This window comes from Sinocyclocheilus grahami, unplaced genomic scaffold, assembly GCF_001515645.1.
Source record: "Sinocyclocheilus grahami isolate Dianchi unplaced genomic scaffold, SAMN03320097.WGS_v1.1 scaffold1419.1, whole genome shotgun sequence".
In the NCBI taxonomy this organism is placed as follows: Eukaryota; Metazoa; Chordata; class Actinopteri; order Cypriniformes; family Cyprinidae; genus Sinocyclocheilus; species Sinocyclocheilus grahami.
This window is the reverse complement of record NW_015506598.1, coordinates 164,296-184,639: the sequence shown is the minus strand read 5'-3', so window position 1 is coordinate 184,639 and position 20,344 is coordinate 164,296. Positions and strand designations below refer to the sequence as shown.

The window sequence follows — 20,344 nt, the reverse complement described above, 5'->3', positions numbered from 1 at the left end:
ACGCCAGCCAATGGGAATTAACAATCAGGGAGCTGTATTTGGTGCTGCTTTGAAAGTACAACTTTGTGTAGTGTGGTATGTTTTTCACGCCATGATGCTTATTAGCCAGTTCTATCATATGTGTCAGGTTTGTTTTCTCTTAATGTAGACACAAGAGAACAAGGTAAAACAGAAATTAGACAATGTGTTTGGATCTAGAATAGCATTTCATAACCTTTTTTTTCAGCAATGTGTTTTTTTTTAAACTCATACTTCATTTAGCACTAGCAGTAATGTTAGGAAAGAGGCTAAAAACAGTTGCACAAGCAGGTGAAGACAGTCTCAACAACCAGTTTCTTCTCACATTAATGAGACACCTGAGCTTGTTTGTCGTTAGCAAGTTATGATAGGTCTGGAGGCAATTTTGCATCTGCTGTTGTATTGTTTTGAAGAAAACAGACGAAAAAGAGGTTATTTGTGATTCATTATTTTAATTTTCTCACAGCCCTGATGCTTTTATTGCATATTACTTAGAATTTTTCTTTTGAATGGCAGTGAATAGTACAACATGGATTGGAAATACGATTTCCAGAGATCTGCATCATGTGTCACTGGAGAGTTGAGCTTCAGGAGCACACCTGTACCTTACCTTGGAAGCTCTTGTTGTGTCCTGAGGGGAATGAGTTGCCCAGCATCACCACAGCGGGATCAATAACAATCTCCCGACTGCGACCCGGTGATCCCGTGACCTCTCGCCGTCCTCCCCCGCCATCCAGACGCAGGGTCAACTCATTGTCATGCCGATCTAAGTGAATGTCATGCCACTCTCCATTGTCTAAACGATAAGAGGGCATTGTCAAGTTGAAGTCCCCATCACCAAGGTTGTAGAAGACACTTAACAGACCCTGATAGATCTGAGAAAGTGGGATAGAAAAAAAAGAGAGAGAATGGTTTCAGTTAATAAACTCATTTAGAATTTTGTAAATTATTTGAGGAATAACAGTGCCGGAAAACAGTGCCGGAGACAAAGAAAAATTGTGAAATTATGAAAATAGTGGTATTGAAGTATAGAGAGGGGCTCAGTATGGGATGAGATAGACCCAACGGGGACTTAATGGGGCAGGATCTGATAAAACGACAGAGCACTAACAGAATTAAACATATCAGCCCTTTAACTGGAGACAGTGGGCGCAGGGAATTCAATATGGTGTCAGTGAGGTTTGCCACTATATTCTTATGTTGCCTCACTGACTCTCTAGTGGTCAGCTGTGAGACTTTCTTTTACTCTCTCTTTCCCTTTGTGAGCTCTTCTTAAACCGATTGCTTCTTATAAATCAAATGTTTCTAAGGAAAGTGGTATTATTCATAAGGGTTTGTAGGATAAAAATTGTGTAATATCAATGTACGATATAAAAGCCTGCAGTTTCATGCTTTGAATCATCCGATATCCAACAAGCCCATCACTGTACTGCCTTATAACAGTCTAATAACAATAATTCAACTGTGGTTTTACTTACAAGCATATAGCCATAGCACCACACCTGGAGAAAAAAATGCCAGGTTTGACAATGAAGTGTGTTTTTATTTGTGAGAAAGAGCGGCTGGCTGATCTCCTGAAGAAAGCCCCAACCTTCATTTTAATTTCAGAATCTTTCTGCTTGTGTCCCAGAGAGCATAATTTGCCAGCCTCCATTGTGGATCCTGGCTTTGTGGTGATGTAAAAAGCAGGACTAATCAATGATGCAAAAGGCAGTGAGGCTCTCAGATTTCAACAACAACTGTAAATAGTTTACACAAACACGGTTGACCTCTGTGAACTTGGCACCTTCCTCCTCTCCCACAACCTACTCAGTTTCACCTGCGGTACAGCTCATGAGAATAATCTCAAACCGGATTGTTCGAGTATTTCAAGACTTTGCTATGCTGGGTAGCTATTAAAACCTGAAGGCGTACTAATTAACAAGAACATTAACTTTAATCTCTCCATGGAAAATCTTTGGGCTTTTTCCTCATGCCCTAAGATTTACCCCATAAATGCTCACTCTCTTCCCTAGTTGGTGTGAAACGTGTCTCCATGCCGCTCATCCCCACCCAATGATCCAGAAACCAATGTCATCATCTGGAGCAGCAGGTGAAGCCATCTGCCCAGGTGCATGTTTAAGAATTAAAAGTCATTTAATCATGGATCATTATATCTTAAGTGCATAGCGCTGAGTATGCCTGGGTTCCACAACCACCTTTTCATCTTTTGTTACGTGTAAAAAATATTATGACACATTGTCAATCAGTATCATGACAAAATCTTGGGAATCATTAAATAAACCCTTTCTGGTGATATGCTATAAAGAGATGAGACATCATATATTGAATCAGGACTGAAGTGTTTTCTCTGAGGCGGAAAGGTAGGCAGTGGCTCAAAAAAAAGGGGGGGGGGGCATCGGATGCAAAATCCACTTTTACATGGATAAATGTGTGTTGGCAGTGTGTGCACACAACCACCCTAATGATAAAAATCCATCCACGCCGGAGCAGATGTAGACAAGACTGTCTCCTAAGCTATTGAAGTGTTCTGTTGTTGGATGCAATAATGAAGATAGCAGTCTTCATTTACTCCTGACATCTGAGCCACTGATGATGCAGTGGATTACTTTTGTTTTTGAAGGGAATGCGCCCCCCAATCTACCTAAACGTGTTTATGTTTGCGCGAATCATACGTGATTTAGCTTCACCTCCAGAAGAAGTGAGTATAAGTTTTTTTTTTAATGAATCTTTGCAAATCGCCATTCCTAATAATGTACTAGTTAGAAAGTTCCACGGAAGAGAGGGGCGGGGTGAGCAGAGCTCATTAGTGTTTAAAGGGACATGCACTAAAACGGATCGCTGTCAACAGAGCTGTTTTTGACAGGGTAAAAAGGTATTGTTTTACACGACCATTGAGAAATTTTAACTAAAGTATGTCATAGACTTTTCATGAAGACCCTAAAGATTCATACCAACTTGGATACCAACGTGGAAAATGGGCATCCAATGTCCCCTTTAAAATTACTACTAAACTACTAGAAAAACGATATTTCTTATTTTAATTCACCCCCTAAATAACTTTTCACTATTTTTTCAATGAAGATCTAGAGGTCCCACATTCTTATATATACAGTGCCCTCCAGTGGCGTGCAAAGTGGTGCTAAAGTGCACTTACTGTGATTTCTACTGAGGGGGAAAGACCGCGATTTCTACCAATTTCTAAACATCCCATAATAAAATGTGACATTCTCCAGAAGAAGTGAGTATATAATGTGAGTATATAATATAAGAGTTTCTGCCTTTAGTCTCCTCTTTAGCTGGTAAATTTCATGTTCAATATAATTTAAATCTGGAGATTGACTTGCCAATCTAAAACCTTCCATTTCTTTGCCCTGATAAGCTACTTGGATGAACTGGCAATGTGTTATGGGCCATTTTCCCATTGCAATATGAAGAGCTTTCTGATGAGTCTGGTGACATTTTCTTGAACATTGGTTGCCAAGATGGTTTTGTACCTTTCCAAATGCATTCTGCTGCAGCCATCATACATTAAGTCATCAATATAGTCGAAAGGGCCTGTTCCAGAGACAACCATGCATGCCCATGCCATTATACTACCTCCAGTATGCTTTACAGATGAGGTTGTATGCTTAGGATCATTCGCAGTTCCTTTTTTTTCACCACACTTTTGCTTTCCCATCACTTGGATAAAGGTTAATCTTAATTTCTGTCCATAAAACTATGTCCATTAGTCTCTTAATCTGTCCATAAAACTCTTCTCCAAAACTCACCTTTCTGCTTTTTTGCCAACTCTAATCTGGCCCTTCTATTTTTGGTGCTGATCAGGGGTTTGTATCTTACTATGTAGCCTCTGTAATTCTGTGTCAAAGTCTTCCGCTGACATTACATTGTGAGACCATCACCCCAGCTTTCTGGAGGTTGTTGGTGATTTTACAGACACATATTTTAGGGTTCTTTTTCACAGCTTTTATGATTTGTCTGTCATCAACTGCTGTTGATTTTCTCAGCTGACCAGTTTGTTGTTGGTTGCTCATGTTGTTGGTGATTTCTTTCTTTTTCAGGACATTTCAAACCGTTGATTTCTTCATGCCCACTGTTTTTGATATGGCTCTAATTGAGTTCCTGTTTTTCTTTTAGCATTCACATTGCTTGCTCCTCGACTTCATCCTGTTTTGTTTTTTTTGTGTCATCATCAAATGCAAGACTCAGAATGCAGAAGCAATGGATATAACTGATATGACACATTCACTGCTTTTAATATCTGATCAATTCATGCAACAGGACACAGCTGATAACTTAGAAAGACCTGTGAGCCAACTGTCCCAATATTTATGCTCATACCAGATGGCGGGATAAAAATCTAAAAGTGCTGATCTTCTTAGATGGTAAAACAAGTATGTGTTGAAACACCCAATAGTAAAATGTTACATTCTGTAGTTTTGTCTCAGATTCATCTTTTAATCATATTTACAGATTTCTTGACTCCACAGCAAACAGATCAATGTTGTTTTTACTGTCCCAATACTTATGGAGGGCACTGTATATTTATGAGGTAACCTTATTTTAAAAGTGTTAATTCTATACCTGGGAAAGTCAATAAAATGTAAATTAACACATTTTTAAAATTCTAATGGCATTTTTTTTTTTGCAAAACAATCATTTTCCAGTTATACCAAGTTCTAAATATTTTATCAGGTAGAAATTGTAAGTAAAAATATATATTTAAAAATACAGTAAATCATGTTATCTAATAAATCATAAACAAAAGTCATGTAAATCAATTGGCTGGAGTGGTAATCTTGCAGAGCATTCACAACTCCTGGAATGGTTAACTTTAATTATTTTAGTTGGAGTCAAAAAGATTGAGAACCACCGATTTAGAGGTCTATATTTTGGTTTTTCTGCTTATTCTCAAAATGGAAAGATAGTCTCAAATACGATATTCAAATGTTTTCTGTGAGCTGTCTATCATCAAAACCTTCAAAATACTAAATAAAAGCCTGCAGTTTCATGCTTTGAATCATCCGATATCCAACAAGCCCATCACTGTACTGCCTTATAACAGTCTAATAACAATAATTCAACTGTGGTTTTACTTACAAGCATATAGCCATAGCACCACACCTGGAGAAAAAAATGCCAGGTTTGACAATGAAGTGTGTTTTTATTTGTGAGAAAGAGCGGCTGGCTGATCTCCTGAAGAAAGCCCCAACCTTCATTTTAATTTCAGAATCTTTCTGCTTGTGTCCCAGAGAGCATAATTTGCCAGCCTCCATTGTGGATCCTGGCTTTGTGGTGATGTAAAAAGCAGGACTAATCAATGATGCAAAAGGCAGTGAGGCTCTCAGATTTCAACAACAACTGTAAATAGTTTACACAAACACGGTTGACCTCTGTGAACTTGGCACCTTCCTCCTCTCCCACAACCTACTCAGTTTCACCTGCGGTACAGCTCATGAGAATAATCTCAAACCGGATTGTTCGAGTATTTCAAGACTTTGCTATGCTGGGTAGCTATTAAAACCTGAAGGCGTACTAATTAACAAGAACATTAACTTTAATCTCTCCATGGAAAATCTTTGGGCTTTTTCCTCATGCCCTAAGATTTACCCCATAAATGCTCACTCTCTTCCCTAGTTGGTGTGAAACGTGTCTCCATGCCGCTCATCCCCACCCAATGATCCAGAAACCAATGTCATCATCTGGAGCAGCAGGTGAAGCCATCTGCCCAGGTGCATGTTTAAGAATTAAAAGTCATTTAATCATGGATCATTATATCTTAAGTGCATAGCGCTGAGTATGCCTGGGTTCCACAACCACCTTTTCATCTTTTGTTACGTGTAAAAAATATTATGACACATTGTCAATCAGTATCATGACAAAATCTTGGGAATCATTAAATAAACCCTTTCTGGTGATATGCTATAAAGAGATGAGACATCATATATTGAATCAGGACTGAAGTGTTTTCTCTGAGGCGGAAAGGTAGGCAGTGGCTCAAAAAAAAGGGGGGGGGGGCATCGGATGCAAAATCCACTTTTACATGGATAAATGTGTGTTGGCAGTGTGTGCACACAACCACCCTAATGATAAAAATCCATCCACGCCGGAGCAGATGTAGACAAGACTGTCTCCTAAGCTATTGAAGTGTTCTGTTGTTGGATGCAATAATGAAGATAGCAGTCTTCATTTACTCCTGACATCTGAGCCACTGATGATGCAGTGGATTACTTTTGTTTTTGAAGGGAATGCGCCCCCCAATCTACCTAAACGTGTTTATGTTTGCGCGAATCATACGTGATTTAGCTTCACCTCCAGAAGAAGTGAGTATAAGTTTTTTTTTTAATGAATCTTTGCAAATCGCCATTCCTAATAATGTACTAGTTAGAAAGTTCCACGGAAGAGAGGGGCGGGGTGAGCAGAGCTCATTAGTGTTTAAAGGGACATGCACTAAAACGGATCGCTGTCAACAGAGCTGTTTTTGACAGGGTAAAAAGGTATTGTTTTACACGACCATTGAGAAATTTTAACTAAAGTATGTCATAGACTTTTCATGAAGACCCTAAAGATTCATACCAACTTGGATACCAACGTGGAAAATGGGCATCCAATGTCCCCTTTAAAATTACTACTAAACTACTAGAAAAACGATATTTCTTATTTTAATTCACCCCCTAAATAACTTTTCACTATTTTTTCAATGAAGATCTAGAGGTCCCACATTCTTATATATACAGTGCCCTCCAGTGGCGTGCAAAGTGGTGCTAAAGTGCACTTACTGTGATTTCTACTGAGGGGGAAAGACCGCGATTTCTACCAATTTCTAAACATCCCATAATAAAATGTGACATTCTCCAGAAGAAGTGAGTATATAATGTGAGTATATAATATAAGAGTTTCTGCCTTTAGTCTCCTCTTTAGCTGGTAAATTTCATGTTCAATATAATTTAAATCTGGAGATTGACTTGCCAATCTAAAACCTTCCATTTCTTTGCCCTGATAAGCTACTTGGATGAACTGGCAATGTGTTATGGGCCATTTTCCCATTGCAATATGAAGAGCTTTCTGATGAGTCTGGTGACATTTTCTTGAACATTGGTTGCCAAGATGGTTTTGTACCTTTCCAAATGCATTCTGCTGCAGCCATCATACATTAAGTCATCAATATAGTCGAAAGGGCCTGTTCCAGAGACAACCATGCATGCCCATGCCATTATACTACCTCCAGTATGCTTTACAGATGAGGTTGTATGCTTAGGATCATTCGCAGTTCCTTTTTTTTCACCACACTTTTGCTTTCCCATCACTTGGATAAAGGTTAATCTTAATTTCTGTCCATAAAACTATGTCCATTAGTCTCTTAATCTGTCCATAAAACTCTTCTCCAAAACTCACCTTTCTGCTTTTTTGCCAACTCTAATCTGGCCCTTCTATTTTTGGTGCTGATCAGGGGTTTGTATCTTACTATGTAGCCTCTGTAATTCTGTGTCAAAGTCTTCCGCTGACATTACATTGTGAGACCATCACCCCAGCTTTCTGGAGGTTGTTGGTGATTTTACAGACACATATTTTAGGGTTCTTTTTCACAGCTTTTATGATTTGTCTGTCATCAACTGCTGTTGATTTTCTCAGCTGACCAGTTTGTTGTTGGTTGCTCATGTTGTTGGTGATTTCTTTCTTTTTCAGGACATTTCAAACCGTTGATTTCTTCATGCCCACTGTTTTTGATATGGCTCTAATTGAGTTCCTGTTTTTCTTTTAGCATTCACATTGCTTGCTCCTCGACTTCATCCTGTTTTGTTTTTTTTGTGTCATCATCAAATGCAAGACTCAGAATGCAGAAGCAATGGATATAACTGATATGACACATTCACTGCTTTTAATATCTGATCAATTCATGCAACAGGACACAGCTGATAACTTAGAAAGACCTGTGAGCCAACTGTCCCAATATTTATGCTCATACCAGATGGCGGGATAAAAATCTAAAAGTGCTGATCTTCTTAGATGGTAAAACAAGTATGTGTTGAAACACCCAATAGTAAAATGTTACATTCTGTAGTTTTGTCTCAGATTCATCTTTTAATCATATTTACAGATTTCTTGACTCCACAGCAAACAGATCAATGTTGTTTTTACTGTCCCAATACTTATGGAGGGCACTGTATATTTATGAGGTAACCTTATTTTAAAAGTGTTAATTCTATACCTGGGAAAGTCAATAAAATGTAAATTAACACATTTTTAAAATTCTAATGGCATTTTTTTTTTTGCAAAACATACATTTTCCAGTTATACCAAGTTCTAAATATTTTATCAGGTAGAAATTGTAAGTAAAAATATATATTTAAAAATACAGTAAATCATGTTATCTAATAAATCATAAACAAAAGTCATGTAAATCAATTGGCTGGAGTGGTAATCTTGCAGAGCATTCACAACTCCTGGAATGGTTAACTTTAATTATTTTAGATACATTTTCCAGTTATACCAAGTTCTAAATATTTTATCAGGTAGAAATTGTAAGTAAAAATATATATTTAAAAATACAGTAAATCATGTTATCTAATAAATCATAAACAAAAGTCATGTAAATCAATTGGCTGGAGTGGTAATCTTGCAGAGCATTCACAACTCCTGGAATGGTTAACTTTAATTATTTTAGTTGGAGTCAAAAAGATTGAGAACCACCGATTTAGAGGTCTATATTTTGGTTTTTCTGCTTATTCTCAAAATGGAAAGATAGTCTCAAATACGATATTCAAATGTTTTCTGTGAGCTGTCTATCATCAAAACCTTCAAAATACTAAAAACACTACTACATAATGACCACATTGCAACTGAATGATGTTACCTGAATATGATTTAACATTTGGCTCTGTATTATGCATCTCACTAAATCTCTTCTGCATATTTTAAAAGCAGCATCTATCTGGGCTGCTCATAGGGTTGTTTTCCAGTGTCATGGTTAATATTACCAGATAAAACGTCCCAGGTTATGTATGTAACCATGGTTCCCCGAGGGAATGAGACGCTGCGTCGGAAACGCTAGGGGAACGCCTTCAGAGATACCAAGCTCTGAATCATATGTGTAATCAGTCGAATCGATGGGCAGGACGTCAGAGGCGGGTGACATCATGACCAGGAAGCTTTAAAAGCACGTGAGGAGCAGCAGGCGCTAGTTTCTTAGGAGTGGAGCAAGCTCTAGTAGGGATGGCGGAAGTATGGCCTTGCGACGCAGCGTCTCGTTCCCTCGAGGAACCATGGTTACATACGTAACCTGGGACGTTCCGCTTCGGGATCTCAAGCTGCGTCGGAAACGCTAGGGGAACGAGATGTCCACGCTGCCAGACTTGCAAATCCCTGCCTAGTGTGGAAGAGCACAGCTATGGCAAGAGAACTGAGGGGCCTGGAGTGGCCCGCAAATCTAGGTCATAGAACCTGACGAACATGAGGGGCGTAGACCATCCTGCAGCGTTGCAGATGTCCTGCATAGGAACTCCTGCGAGAAAGGCCTTGGAGGCCGCCACACTTCTTGTTGAGTGAGACTTGACCTCCAATGGTGAGGGGAGATCAGAGGACTCATAGGCAACCGTAATGGCATTCACTATCCACTGGCTGAGGGTCTGCTTGGAAGCAGGATTACCTCTCTTAGGGGGACCATAGCATACAAGTAGTTGGTCTGCCTTTCTCCACAGGGCAGTTCTGTTGACGTATGCATCCAGTGCTCGAACTGGACACATACAATTAAGCCTCTGCTGGTCGGGCTCCCTAAAGGGAGGAGGATAAAACGCCTGGAGTACGACAGGCCGTGGTTTAGAGGAGGGGACCTTAGGGACATACCCCACCGGAGGGTACAAAAAAGCTTTGGCCAGACCGGGCGCAAAGTCGAGATAGGAAGGAGCCACAGAAAGGGCCTGCAGATCCCCAACTCTCTTTAGAGAAGATATAGCTAAGAGAAACACAATCTTTAACGTAAGAAGACGATCTGATATCTCCTCGATAAGCTCAAAAGGAGGACTACAGAGAGCTTCTAACACCACAGTGAGGTCCCAAGGAGGGACACGAGATCGTACCTGAGGCCTCAGCTTCATCACACCACGGAGGAAACGTGTAACCAGGGGGTCCTTGCCTACTGAGTGACCATCAAGAGGGGCGTGGTAGGCCACTATAGCCGCCATGTAGACCTTCAGGGTGGAGTGGGTTAACCCCTCAGAGAAACGGGCCTGCAAGAACTCCAGCACTGTACCAACTGGGCAGTTAACTGGGTCAAGCCGGCAGTCTCCGCACTATGAAGTGAAGAGCCTCCACTTCAGGGTGTACAGTTTCCTCGTTGAGGGAGCTCTAGATTGGAGGATGGTCTTAACAACCTCGGTTGAGAGACCAGATGCTATGAGTTGTGCCCCCTCAGGGGCCACACCCACAGCTTCCACAACTCTGGGCGGGGGTGAAAGATCATACCCTCCGCCTGTGAGAGGAGATCCCTCCTGACGGGAATCTCCCATGGAGTGCCATCGAGGAGAGAAATCAGGTCTGAGAACCATACTCGACCCGGCCAGAACGGGGCTACTAGCAATAGACGGACCCCGTCCCGACGCACTCGCTCTAGAACTCCCGAGAGCAGAGCGATCGGGGGAAAGGCGTACAGACGAAGCCTCGGCCAAGTCTGTACCATAGCATCCAGCCCCAGTGGAGCTGGATGAGTCAGAGAGAACCAGAGGGGACATTGCAATGTCGTCTGAGTCGCAAACAAGTCCACCTGAGCCTGGCCAAAAACTCTCCATATCTGCTTCACCACCTCGGGGTGAAGCATCCATTCCCCGGGCCTCGGCCCCTGCCTCGACAGGATGTCTGCTCCCATATTGAGATGCCCAGGAATATGAACTGCCCTCAGCGAGAGGAGCTTGCCCTGGTACCACACAAGGATCTGATGCGCCAGCTTGTATAAGGGGCACGAACGTAGACCTCCCTGGTGGTTGATATAAAAGACCACCGCTGTGTTGTCGGTGCGCACCAACACATGGCGATCTCTTAGGTCTGGAAGAAAGTGTTTGAGGGCTCGAAACACGGCCAGCATCTCCATGCAATTGATGTCCCACGTAAGAGGACGACCACTCCACAGACCACGGGCAGGGTGGCCACTCATGACTGCTCCCCAACCGGTGAGGGACGCGTCCGTCTCTAGCGTTACGTGGCGACAAGGAGCTCCCAGTACCAGGCCCTGAGACAAGAACCAAAGTTTCCTCCACATGTCTAAGGCACGTAGGCATCGCCGTGTGGCCTTGATCATGCGAAGCGGGTTTCCCCTTGGGGAAATGAGCGAGAACGACATCTCGATGCCGAACCGCCATCTGCTCTGATTGAGCTAACATCAACCAATCGTCGATGTAATTGATTATGCGGATGCCCTGGAGCCGCAGAGGAGCCAGAGCGGCATCCACACACTTCGTGAAAGTATGGGTTGAGAGTGCTTGGCCGAAGGGAAGGACCAAATATTGGTAAGCTTTGCCCCTGAAAGCAAACCTCAGGAACTTCCTGTGACTGGGAATGATGGAGACATGAAAATAAGCATATTTTAGATCTATCATGACGAACCAGTCCTCGGACCTGATCTGAGACACGACCTGTTTGACAGTGAGCATTTTGAACTTCAGACGCATGACTGAGCGGTTCAATAGCCGCAGATCTAAAATTGGACGCAACCCTCCATCCTTCTTTGAAACAATGAAGTACCAGCTGTAGAACCCGGACTCCCTGTCGAGAGGAGGGACCACCTCGATGGCCTCCTTCCTCAAGAGAGTATTGACTTCTTGTTCTAATAACAGAGCCTGCTCTGGGCCCACTACTGTGAGAAAAATCCCTTTGAAAGGTGGCGGCGGAGCGCCGAACTGAATGCGATAGCCTCTTTCTACAGTTTGCAGGACCCAACGAGATACATTTGGCAGTAGTTTCCACACTGCTAAATAATCTACTAAGGGAACCAGTCTCTCGAGACTGGCCTCTGGTGTATTTGGAGCTCATAGCTGGGTGCCCTGAAGCAGCGGACCAGCAGGAGATCGCCGAGCTAGCTGCTTGAGAGACCCCCAAAGGGTTGTCGAGGCTCTCGGCTCCGCTACGTTCCCGGGCGGAAAATACAGAGAGAAACCTTTGCTGGAACACTGGCAGGGTTGGCAGAATGGTTTCCCGAGGGCACTGAGGAGAGCCCTCAGCAGTCCTGGACTTAGGTCTGTCAGGACCGCTTCGTCGAGGGCTTCCTCGACTGAAGCACGACCCTCAGATCGGGCCTCGCCTTAGAAACCCCTGACTTAGAGCGCCGCCATCCTCGGTCCCACTGCGGGGGAGCGCGAGAGGCAACGCTCTGTTTTTGAACCTCCTTGGTACGCCTGTAACACTGACATAGTGTGCAGACACGCACCAGCCTGACCCGGTGCCGAGTACCCCTTGCCCACCAGCGCTGAAGTGGTTCGCAGCGGCTTAGAGGGCAAGACCGGAGCCTTCAGAGACGACGCCGTGCCAGGTGACAAATAGCTCGCAAGCGTCTGGTCTACCCGGGGCATCGCTCTGTAACCGCATTCACTCAACCCCGCCACATTTCCATAGTAATCAGAGGCGGGGACGAATAAGCAGGCCGAGAATGGTTTCTTCCACAACCTCGATACCTCAGTGTGGAGATCGGGAAAAAACATCAGGCTCCGGCGTGGAGGTAGCGACTTGGCCCGCAGAAAGTGTTCATCGAATTTGCACACAGTCTGTAACGCGATCTGCTTTCGCCCTTTTTTGTCTTTAGTTTAGACATCTTTTTTTCTGCTGGAGCTTATATTTTGAATGCTTGTGCAACTTTTGGACAGACAACAATAAATAAGACTCACAGAACATAAATCGTGACCGACACACACAGAGAGCTTTGCTGAATGACAGAAAGCTAGCGCCGGCTGCACCTCACGTGCTTTTAAAGCTTCCTGGTCATGACGTCATCCGCCTCTGACGTCCTGCCCATCGATTCGACTGATTACACATATGATTCAGAGCTTGGTATTGCTGAAGGCGTTCCCCTAGCGTTTCCGACACAGCTCGAGTTCCCGAAGGGGAACCAACTCAGTACACCTGTCAGTAAGCTCTAAACAAGTTCTGAGTGAGAATTCCTTGAATTCAAAGAAAAAAACACAGACTACAGAACATTGATATTCCACTGCCGCTAATGGACCTGTGGCTAAGTCTCTTGAGAAGAAATTAGATGATCAAACTATCATTTCCTCCTCATCCGCTGATGATAAGAACACCTTGCTGAAAATGTCTCAGTGAGATGATGCATCACAATCAGACACAACAGGCAATGCTAAATGGGTATTGGCACATCACATCAATTAGCATTATTGCTAAGGTAATTGAGAGGAGCACAGCAGGAGATTAAGTTTTAATCTTTCGCACATGGCACAAAGGCAGCATCAGTTCCTGCACCGCTGCGAAGCCTTGCAAGAATCACAATATAAGCAGGTAATGAAATCTGTAGCCTGCCACTTTAGGGGATATAAAATGTCTTCTAGCCTGTCTCACAGACATGTCTAATTCATGCCACAGATAAATCACCCACGATTTACATGGGGGAGTTAGAGAGACAGAGGAAAAGGAGAGGAGGGAGAGGGAGAGAAACAAAGCAGCAATCAGCAATCCGACTGCATCATCTTAAGGCAGGTGTTGAGAGAAGAAAAAAAAAATTTTTGAAAAAATGAGACAGCCTTGGAGTGAGAGGGTAGATGCCATGCATTCTGCAAGTGTATCAGCCGAATCGGGAGACGCATACTAATGCCTCTATGATTAAACACAAACTCGTTGCTCCATTCAAATTCTCACATTGCACCGCTGTTGCAACAACGTTCGCGGGGTCTGGCAGATGGGCTGCTATTACAGAGCACATCAAGAACAAATAATCTTTATATGCCGGCGGTCGACATTGCTCATTTGTTGTAAGGACATTTCATGGGCATAAATTTGTAGGGAAACAGAGGAGACATTTAAAACATTCATTACAAAAAATCACTTCGGAGGGTGTTGGCAGGGTGCTCAATATTTCTGGTATACTATCCAAGTTAATGTTAATTTTTAAATATAATATTGTTCAAAGTTAATTCATCTTTTTTCATATTACATTAATGTTAATTTATACAACTTGAAATGTCAAAAAATGTATAAGCAGCATGCGTTCAAAAGTTTGAGCTGTCAATTCATCAAAAGAAAGCACAACCATTTTCAATATTTTTGATGATAATAACAAAAGAAAATGTTTCTTGAGCAACAAATCTGCACATTAGAACAATTTCTGAAGGACCATGTGACACTGAAGAGTGGAGTAATGGCTGTTGCTATATTAAAATAGAAAACAGTTTTTTATTGTATTAATCTATATTTGTATTAGATGTATTTTTAATCAAAAAAATGCAGTCTTGGTGAGCTTGAGACTTAATTAAACAAACAAAAATATGGTTATATGTACAATATAACAATATGGTTTCAAATTGTTAACAATATGTGACCTGTGCTGGCAAAATGAGTCAAAATGAGCAATTTTTATTTTTACATCCTCTATTAAACGACATTCAAAATTATGTATGATTTGTTGGAATCAGACAAAGCTACACTTGTTTGACGTTGAGGGAGTCAGCAAAGTAAATTTAGAGAAAACCTGATTTAAAGTTTTCTGAAGGTTCCAAAGCAAAATCATCCAGCAACATTACATCTTTTCCCCCACTTCTTTTCTAAATAATTATTACTAGATTAATAATCACAATATAGCTATTTTTATTTTATCTATGTTGTTATAAATAAGAACCAACGCAAAAAAAGAACAACTATAAGAAAGAAACAAGTGTAGCTTATAGTGTATTACTTTTTTCATTTTACATCTAAACATAAGCATTCGAATAAGAAAAAACAAACACTAAAATGTAAAATTCACTTAAGTGTGTTCATTACAAATAAATTATTAAAACTACAAAAGCAGCTCAATCAAGAGCAGCAAGTTATTCCCTCTTTTCTTTTATGGTTTGATTAACATTAATGTGACAGACAACCAATATTAAGATGTAGTGTAATGCACGGATCTAATTTAATGTTACACATCCAATGTTTTTCCCCAACAGTTCCCCAAATATTCACTTCAGACATAACAATTTATGTTTGCGTGAACACTTAAATACCGTAATTCTGTGTATATGTGTATATTTATTGGGATAGAGCGCTGGTGGAATGCTCCTGTCAAAAAATGGACAAATAAAGATACTACTATTATTTGGAGAATTGGGATTGCTTGACAAGGGCTTAATTAACTCATTTTTGTGAAAACCTCAAATTCGACATGTTTCACTTTTTTGTTGCCCTGTAGCTCAAAATTAGACTGTACACATTCCGACTAATTTTGCCAGCACGGGTCACATATTTAATATGCATCATTGACTAACAGTAATAATACATTAGAAATATTCATTTCAACACACTTTACCATTAAAAGGTTTGGGGATTGGTAAGGTTTTTGTACTGTTTGTTTTTTAAAGCAGAATATGAGAATCTTTGGAAAAGAACAGTTAATTTTAAAAAAGAACATGATAATAATACACCTTCAGCAGAAAGAAAACCTTGATAATGCATTTGCTATATTCAAGGGAAGTGAAAAGCATGAGAGAGAAAAAGAGAGACATTTCAAGAGCACTAACCTCCAGTTTGAGATATTCATTCTGTTCTTTAGACAGCATGCTGAGGATAGAGCTGCTATGTTTGCGTGTCCGGACCAGGACCTGAACCTGCGTGTGTCTGGCCGGGAGCGTGAAGGCCAGCTGAAAGTGTATGTGACTCCTTCCATCAAAAGAATACTCCGGGACCTCTGTGAAACACAAATGTGTTCTTCAGATGCAGTCCTTAAAAAAGGATGCATAAACAGTGAAAAACGCCCTGGGAGAATATCACAGGATGTTCCAGTCATGTTACATAAAGAAGCTCTACAAATTCACAACACTTCTGAATGCAATTTGTGCCAAGATTCGGTGTGTGTGAAAATCCTGCCTGGGTGCTAACACTATCCCTCCTACACAGAGCAATTCAAAGATATTTGCTGCCCCACTGAAAAGCCTTCACACACACACACACACACACACACAAGTGCACACACACACACACACACACACATACACAAGTGCACACACACACACACATACACAAGTGCACGCACACACACACACACACACACACACACACACACACACACACACACACACACACACACACACACACAGACACACACAGACACACACAGACACACACAGACACACACAGACATACACACACACATAGTTTTCACATCCATTCACTTTAGCAATGACTTCTTATCTGCCTTATCTTTGATGACTCAGTCTCTCTCACATTCCACTTGTGGAAACAGACATGACTTGAAAACTTTGGGACAACTGCTGAGTAATTACCCTTTTCACACTGATGCCCGCTGTACCCAGGTATGCACTGACAGCTGAAGGAACCCCACTCTCCGTGGCAGCGCCCCCGGGTCCCGCAGGAAGGAAAACCCATGTTCACACAGCTATTGTCCGTCATCAGACATCCCGGAGCACTGCCAGATGAGTCAGCTGGTGAACCGAGGTCATAAAACTGAGAGAGAATCAAAGTGAGGGTTACACACTAACAGAAGTCATGAAAACACTGAGAGCAGCAGGGGGAAAAAAGAGAATAAGCTAGTATAAATAAGGCAGAAAATAATGGTCAGGATAGGCAAAACTGGGAGGCCTTGAAAAGATAAGAGATGAAAAGAGAAAGAACGTTTTATCTTATTTGTGCATTCACTTTTAATCCAGCCTGCCATAATGAATATTGCCATGCAGTGCAGGCCACAGCCACTTAAAAAAGCTGGCCTGTAGTGCTCTGTATTAAGAGAATGGCGAAACCTTGAGGCCTACAATTCTCTTCACAACAGAAAAACCACGCACCACATTAGATCAATTTTTCCTTTCATCTGATGACTCCCATTTATTCATGCCCACTCTTCCTAATGACGTGTTTTTGAAGTGGTTGCAGCATGAGTTTGACCCTGTGCGGGAACCGGTTGCACCTTGTACAGACAGATAGCACGGCTGATTTACCAGCACAGCTAAATAAGCAAAGGGGCTGCATTAATTCCACTGAACTGCTGTTTGTCACTATTATTTCACATTAGACAGGTTGGTTTATTGTCATTTATTTCCTAACAAAGGAAGAAGTCAAATACAGTGTCTCCTGAGCCACAGTTTGGAAACATTGAACCTCTAACACTTCCCACACGTGACCTGGCCATCGGACAACATTAATAACACAGAGAGAACAATAAATACAGACAATTTACAATAAAGCCACTGGTCAGTAGTGAAATTCAGCAATATTGTATTTCTGAATAATGACAGTTGTTGTTGTCGTTGTTGTTTAAATATATTACAATAGAAAACAGGGTAACACTTTAGTATACTGAGGGACCAATCATCACTATTAACTAGCTGTTTATTAGCATACATATTATTAACATATTGGCTGTTTATTAGTACTTATAAAGCACATATGACCATATTCTACATCCCTAATCCTACCCAATACATGAACTTAACAACTACCTTACTAACTATTAGTTTGTTAATAGCAAGAATTGGGCCTCAAAATAAAGTCTGACTGAAAAGAGTTGTTTTAATTTGTAATCATATTTCACAATACTGTTTTTACTGAATTTTTGATTAAATGAAGGCAGATTTGATAAGCTTAAAGGCAGTGTTGGGGGTAATATATTACAAGGAACACTCCACTATTTTTGAAAATAGGCTCATTTTCCAACTCCCCTAGAGTTAAACAGTTGAGTTTTACTGTTTTCAAATCCATTCAGCCGATCTCCGGGTCTGGCGGTTGCACTTTTTGCTGTAGATTAGCATAGATCATTGAATCTGGTTTGACTGTTAGCATCTCGCTCAAAAATGACCAAATAGTTTTTATATTTTTCCTATTTAAGACTTGACTCTTCTGTAGTTACATTGTGTACTAAGACCGACGGAAAATTAAAATTTGCGATTTTCTAGGCCGATATGGCTAGGAACTATACTCTCATTCCGGCATAATAATCAAGGAACTTTGCTGCCGTACCATGGGTGCAGCAGGCACAATGATATTACCCAGCACCTGAAAAAATAATTTGTGGTGCTTCTAATTAAGTGATAAAAAGCAGTTGCAAATGTTGTACAAAATAAATATCACCACTACTCATCTTTGCACCAATAAAACGTAAAAACACTGTTTTTCTACCAAATTATATGTAATATCTAATTATTATATTAATATTTAACTTGCATTGGAAAGGTTTCCGTGACCTCTCGCGAGATCTCGGCAAAAAGTCTCACGATTTATTTCCAGAACATGATGCATGATGGGATACACTAAGTCTCGAATAGTGCTCCGGAGCGGTATTCGAGATAGTGTGAATTTAGTGTGCTTTAAGGGCACTGCGCTCTGGCGTTTTTAAGACCTGGGACAGTCTTGCGCACTTACTTCCTGTTGCACGCACGTGCTCTCAAGTGGCCAAGACCGCAAGTGTGGGTATTTGGACAAGGGGAGTGTGTTGTGTTTTCCCTCCCCAGGTGTGCTGTGTTCCCTTTAATTAGTCTTTCCTTGCACCTGTGTTTTCACAATCACCCAGTGTTTAAAAGCCCCAGTTTTGTCGGTCCTCAAACGTCATTCCTTGTGTTCCAGTGTCCCCTACGTTCCCCGTGTGATCATTAAAGACTGTGAATTGAAGTTATCGCCATGTTTCCTCGTTCCTTGCCTCCCGAGAAGTGTGACACTAGTGTGACTTTTTCATATTTATTGTTTTTTCATAGTTATTTCATAGTAATTTGCTGTGGGGGGTTTTTTGTGTACACCTCTGAAAGGTCGGTCTTTTCACTGTAAGGTTAAGAGTTCGGTTTATTCTCTTGCTTAAGTCTGGTTTTAATAAAGGACTGTACTTTCTCTTTTATGATTTCACGGCTCAAGCAAACCTGTGTGACCTTTTAAGTAACATACTGTAGTTCCCAGGGGTGTCATCAAATTTGATGACTCAAATTGCGTTGCGCTTGACTGGCAAAAAGCCAGAGACTGCATTCAGGGAGCGCTGGATAGGTTAGTATAAATGACTGGAGTAATAGCATAACTTACGACAAAAGAACAGAGATAAAATAAAAATAACAAATTACATGATTGGTCTAGTAGCGATCTCCGCTCGTGAAAAGCGCTGCCCTGCCTGTTTGATCACCGCCCAGCAGACACACGGAGCGGGCACGATCACTGGAACTAGCCTCATCATTACTGTGACCGCTGCTGTTAAATATTCCTCACTTCTTCTGTTTGTCCGGAGGTGCACCATGAGTGACGGATACGCATCCCACCACGACCCTCGCACTCTGCCAACTCGATGTGCTTTCATTTTAATTTTTATTTGTAATAAACACCTCTCTGAGACCTGTTTTTGTCAGATCTCCACTGTTTTTGTTCGATCAGTTACGTATTTTAATTGCATGTGAATTTTTTTTTTAAACCTCCATTAACCCTTAAATGCATGAATGTTTCACTAATCATTATTACATATTCTGGTCTTAGTGACCCGAACCTCTATATACACAGCACGGATGGATCTTTAACTGCTGCAATAGCAAAAAAATATTTTAAGAACAATTTCAGAAGAATAAAATGAAGCATATTTTGTTACCTTTTGAAACTAAGGGTTCAATTTGAGCAGATGATTTTACCATCGCTGTCATCGTCAGAGCGCACTTCCACAGTACATTCAGCATCTGCCTCACATTCACAATCTCAACCATGTTCTCAAAACTATCGTTCATATTCAATATTTTGATCACTGGCAGCTTATTCACCACATCCAGCATCAAATGACATTGACATTTATATTTCATTGCATAGTATAGTAATTGCTCTGCAGTAAAGCCATTCAAACCACTTCAATTTTTGCTGATGATATTCGTTTGTTTTATGCCTGCAGTAATTATGAGTGAAACGTCACGTCATTATTGTGTATCAAACAGTGCCACCTTGAGGAAAAAAGATGCATTGTACATATTGAGTCATCAGATATGTAAATATAGTTGTGCAGGAAAAAATTCATTTACATACCTCAGGTCTCTAGCGACCCTATACACTTTTTACAAAAAAATAATCAGAAAACTGGCATTCTTTTATATTTTACTATTTTTTTCTTGTCATATTGTTTATAATTAATAGATTGAGGAATACTAAGAAAGTTGATGTCTAACTTAAAAAA

General features: G+C 41.0%; 1 protein-coding gene across 1 annotated transcript in view; it reads right to left on the bottom strand.

Annotated features, from left to right (window-relative positions):
- The window catches only part of LOC107570130 (neural-cadherin), a 158,346-nt gene that overhangs the window by 15,209 nt on the left and 122,793 nt on the right, over positions 1 to 20,344 (bottom strand). The window contains exons 22-24 of the mRNA XM_016256329.1: positions 16,491 to 16,671; positions 15,729 to 15,895; positions 629 to 893 (exon numbers count right to left, since the gene is read on the bottom strand). Coding sequence (XP_016111815.1) covers positions 629 to 893; positions 15,729 to 15,895; positions 16,491 to 16,671 — 613 coding nt within the window. The remainder of the gene's footprint in view (positions 1 to 628; positions 894 to 15,728; positions 15,896 to 16,490; positions 16,672 to 20,344) is intronic.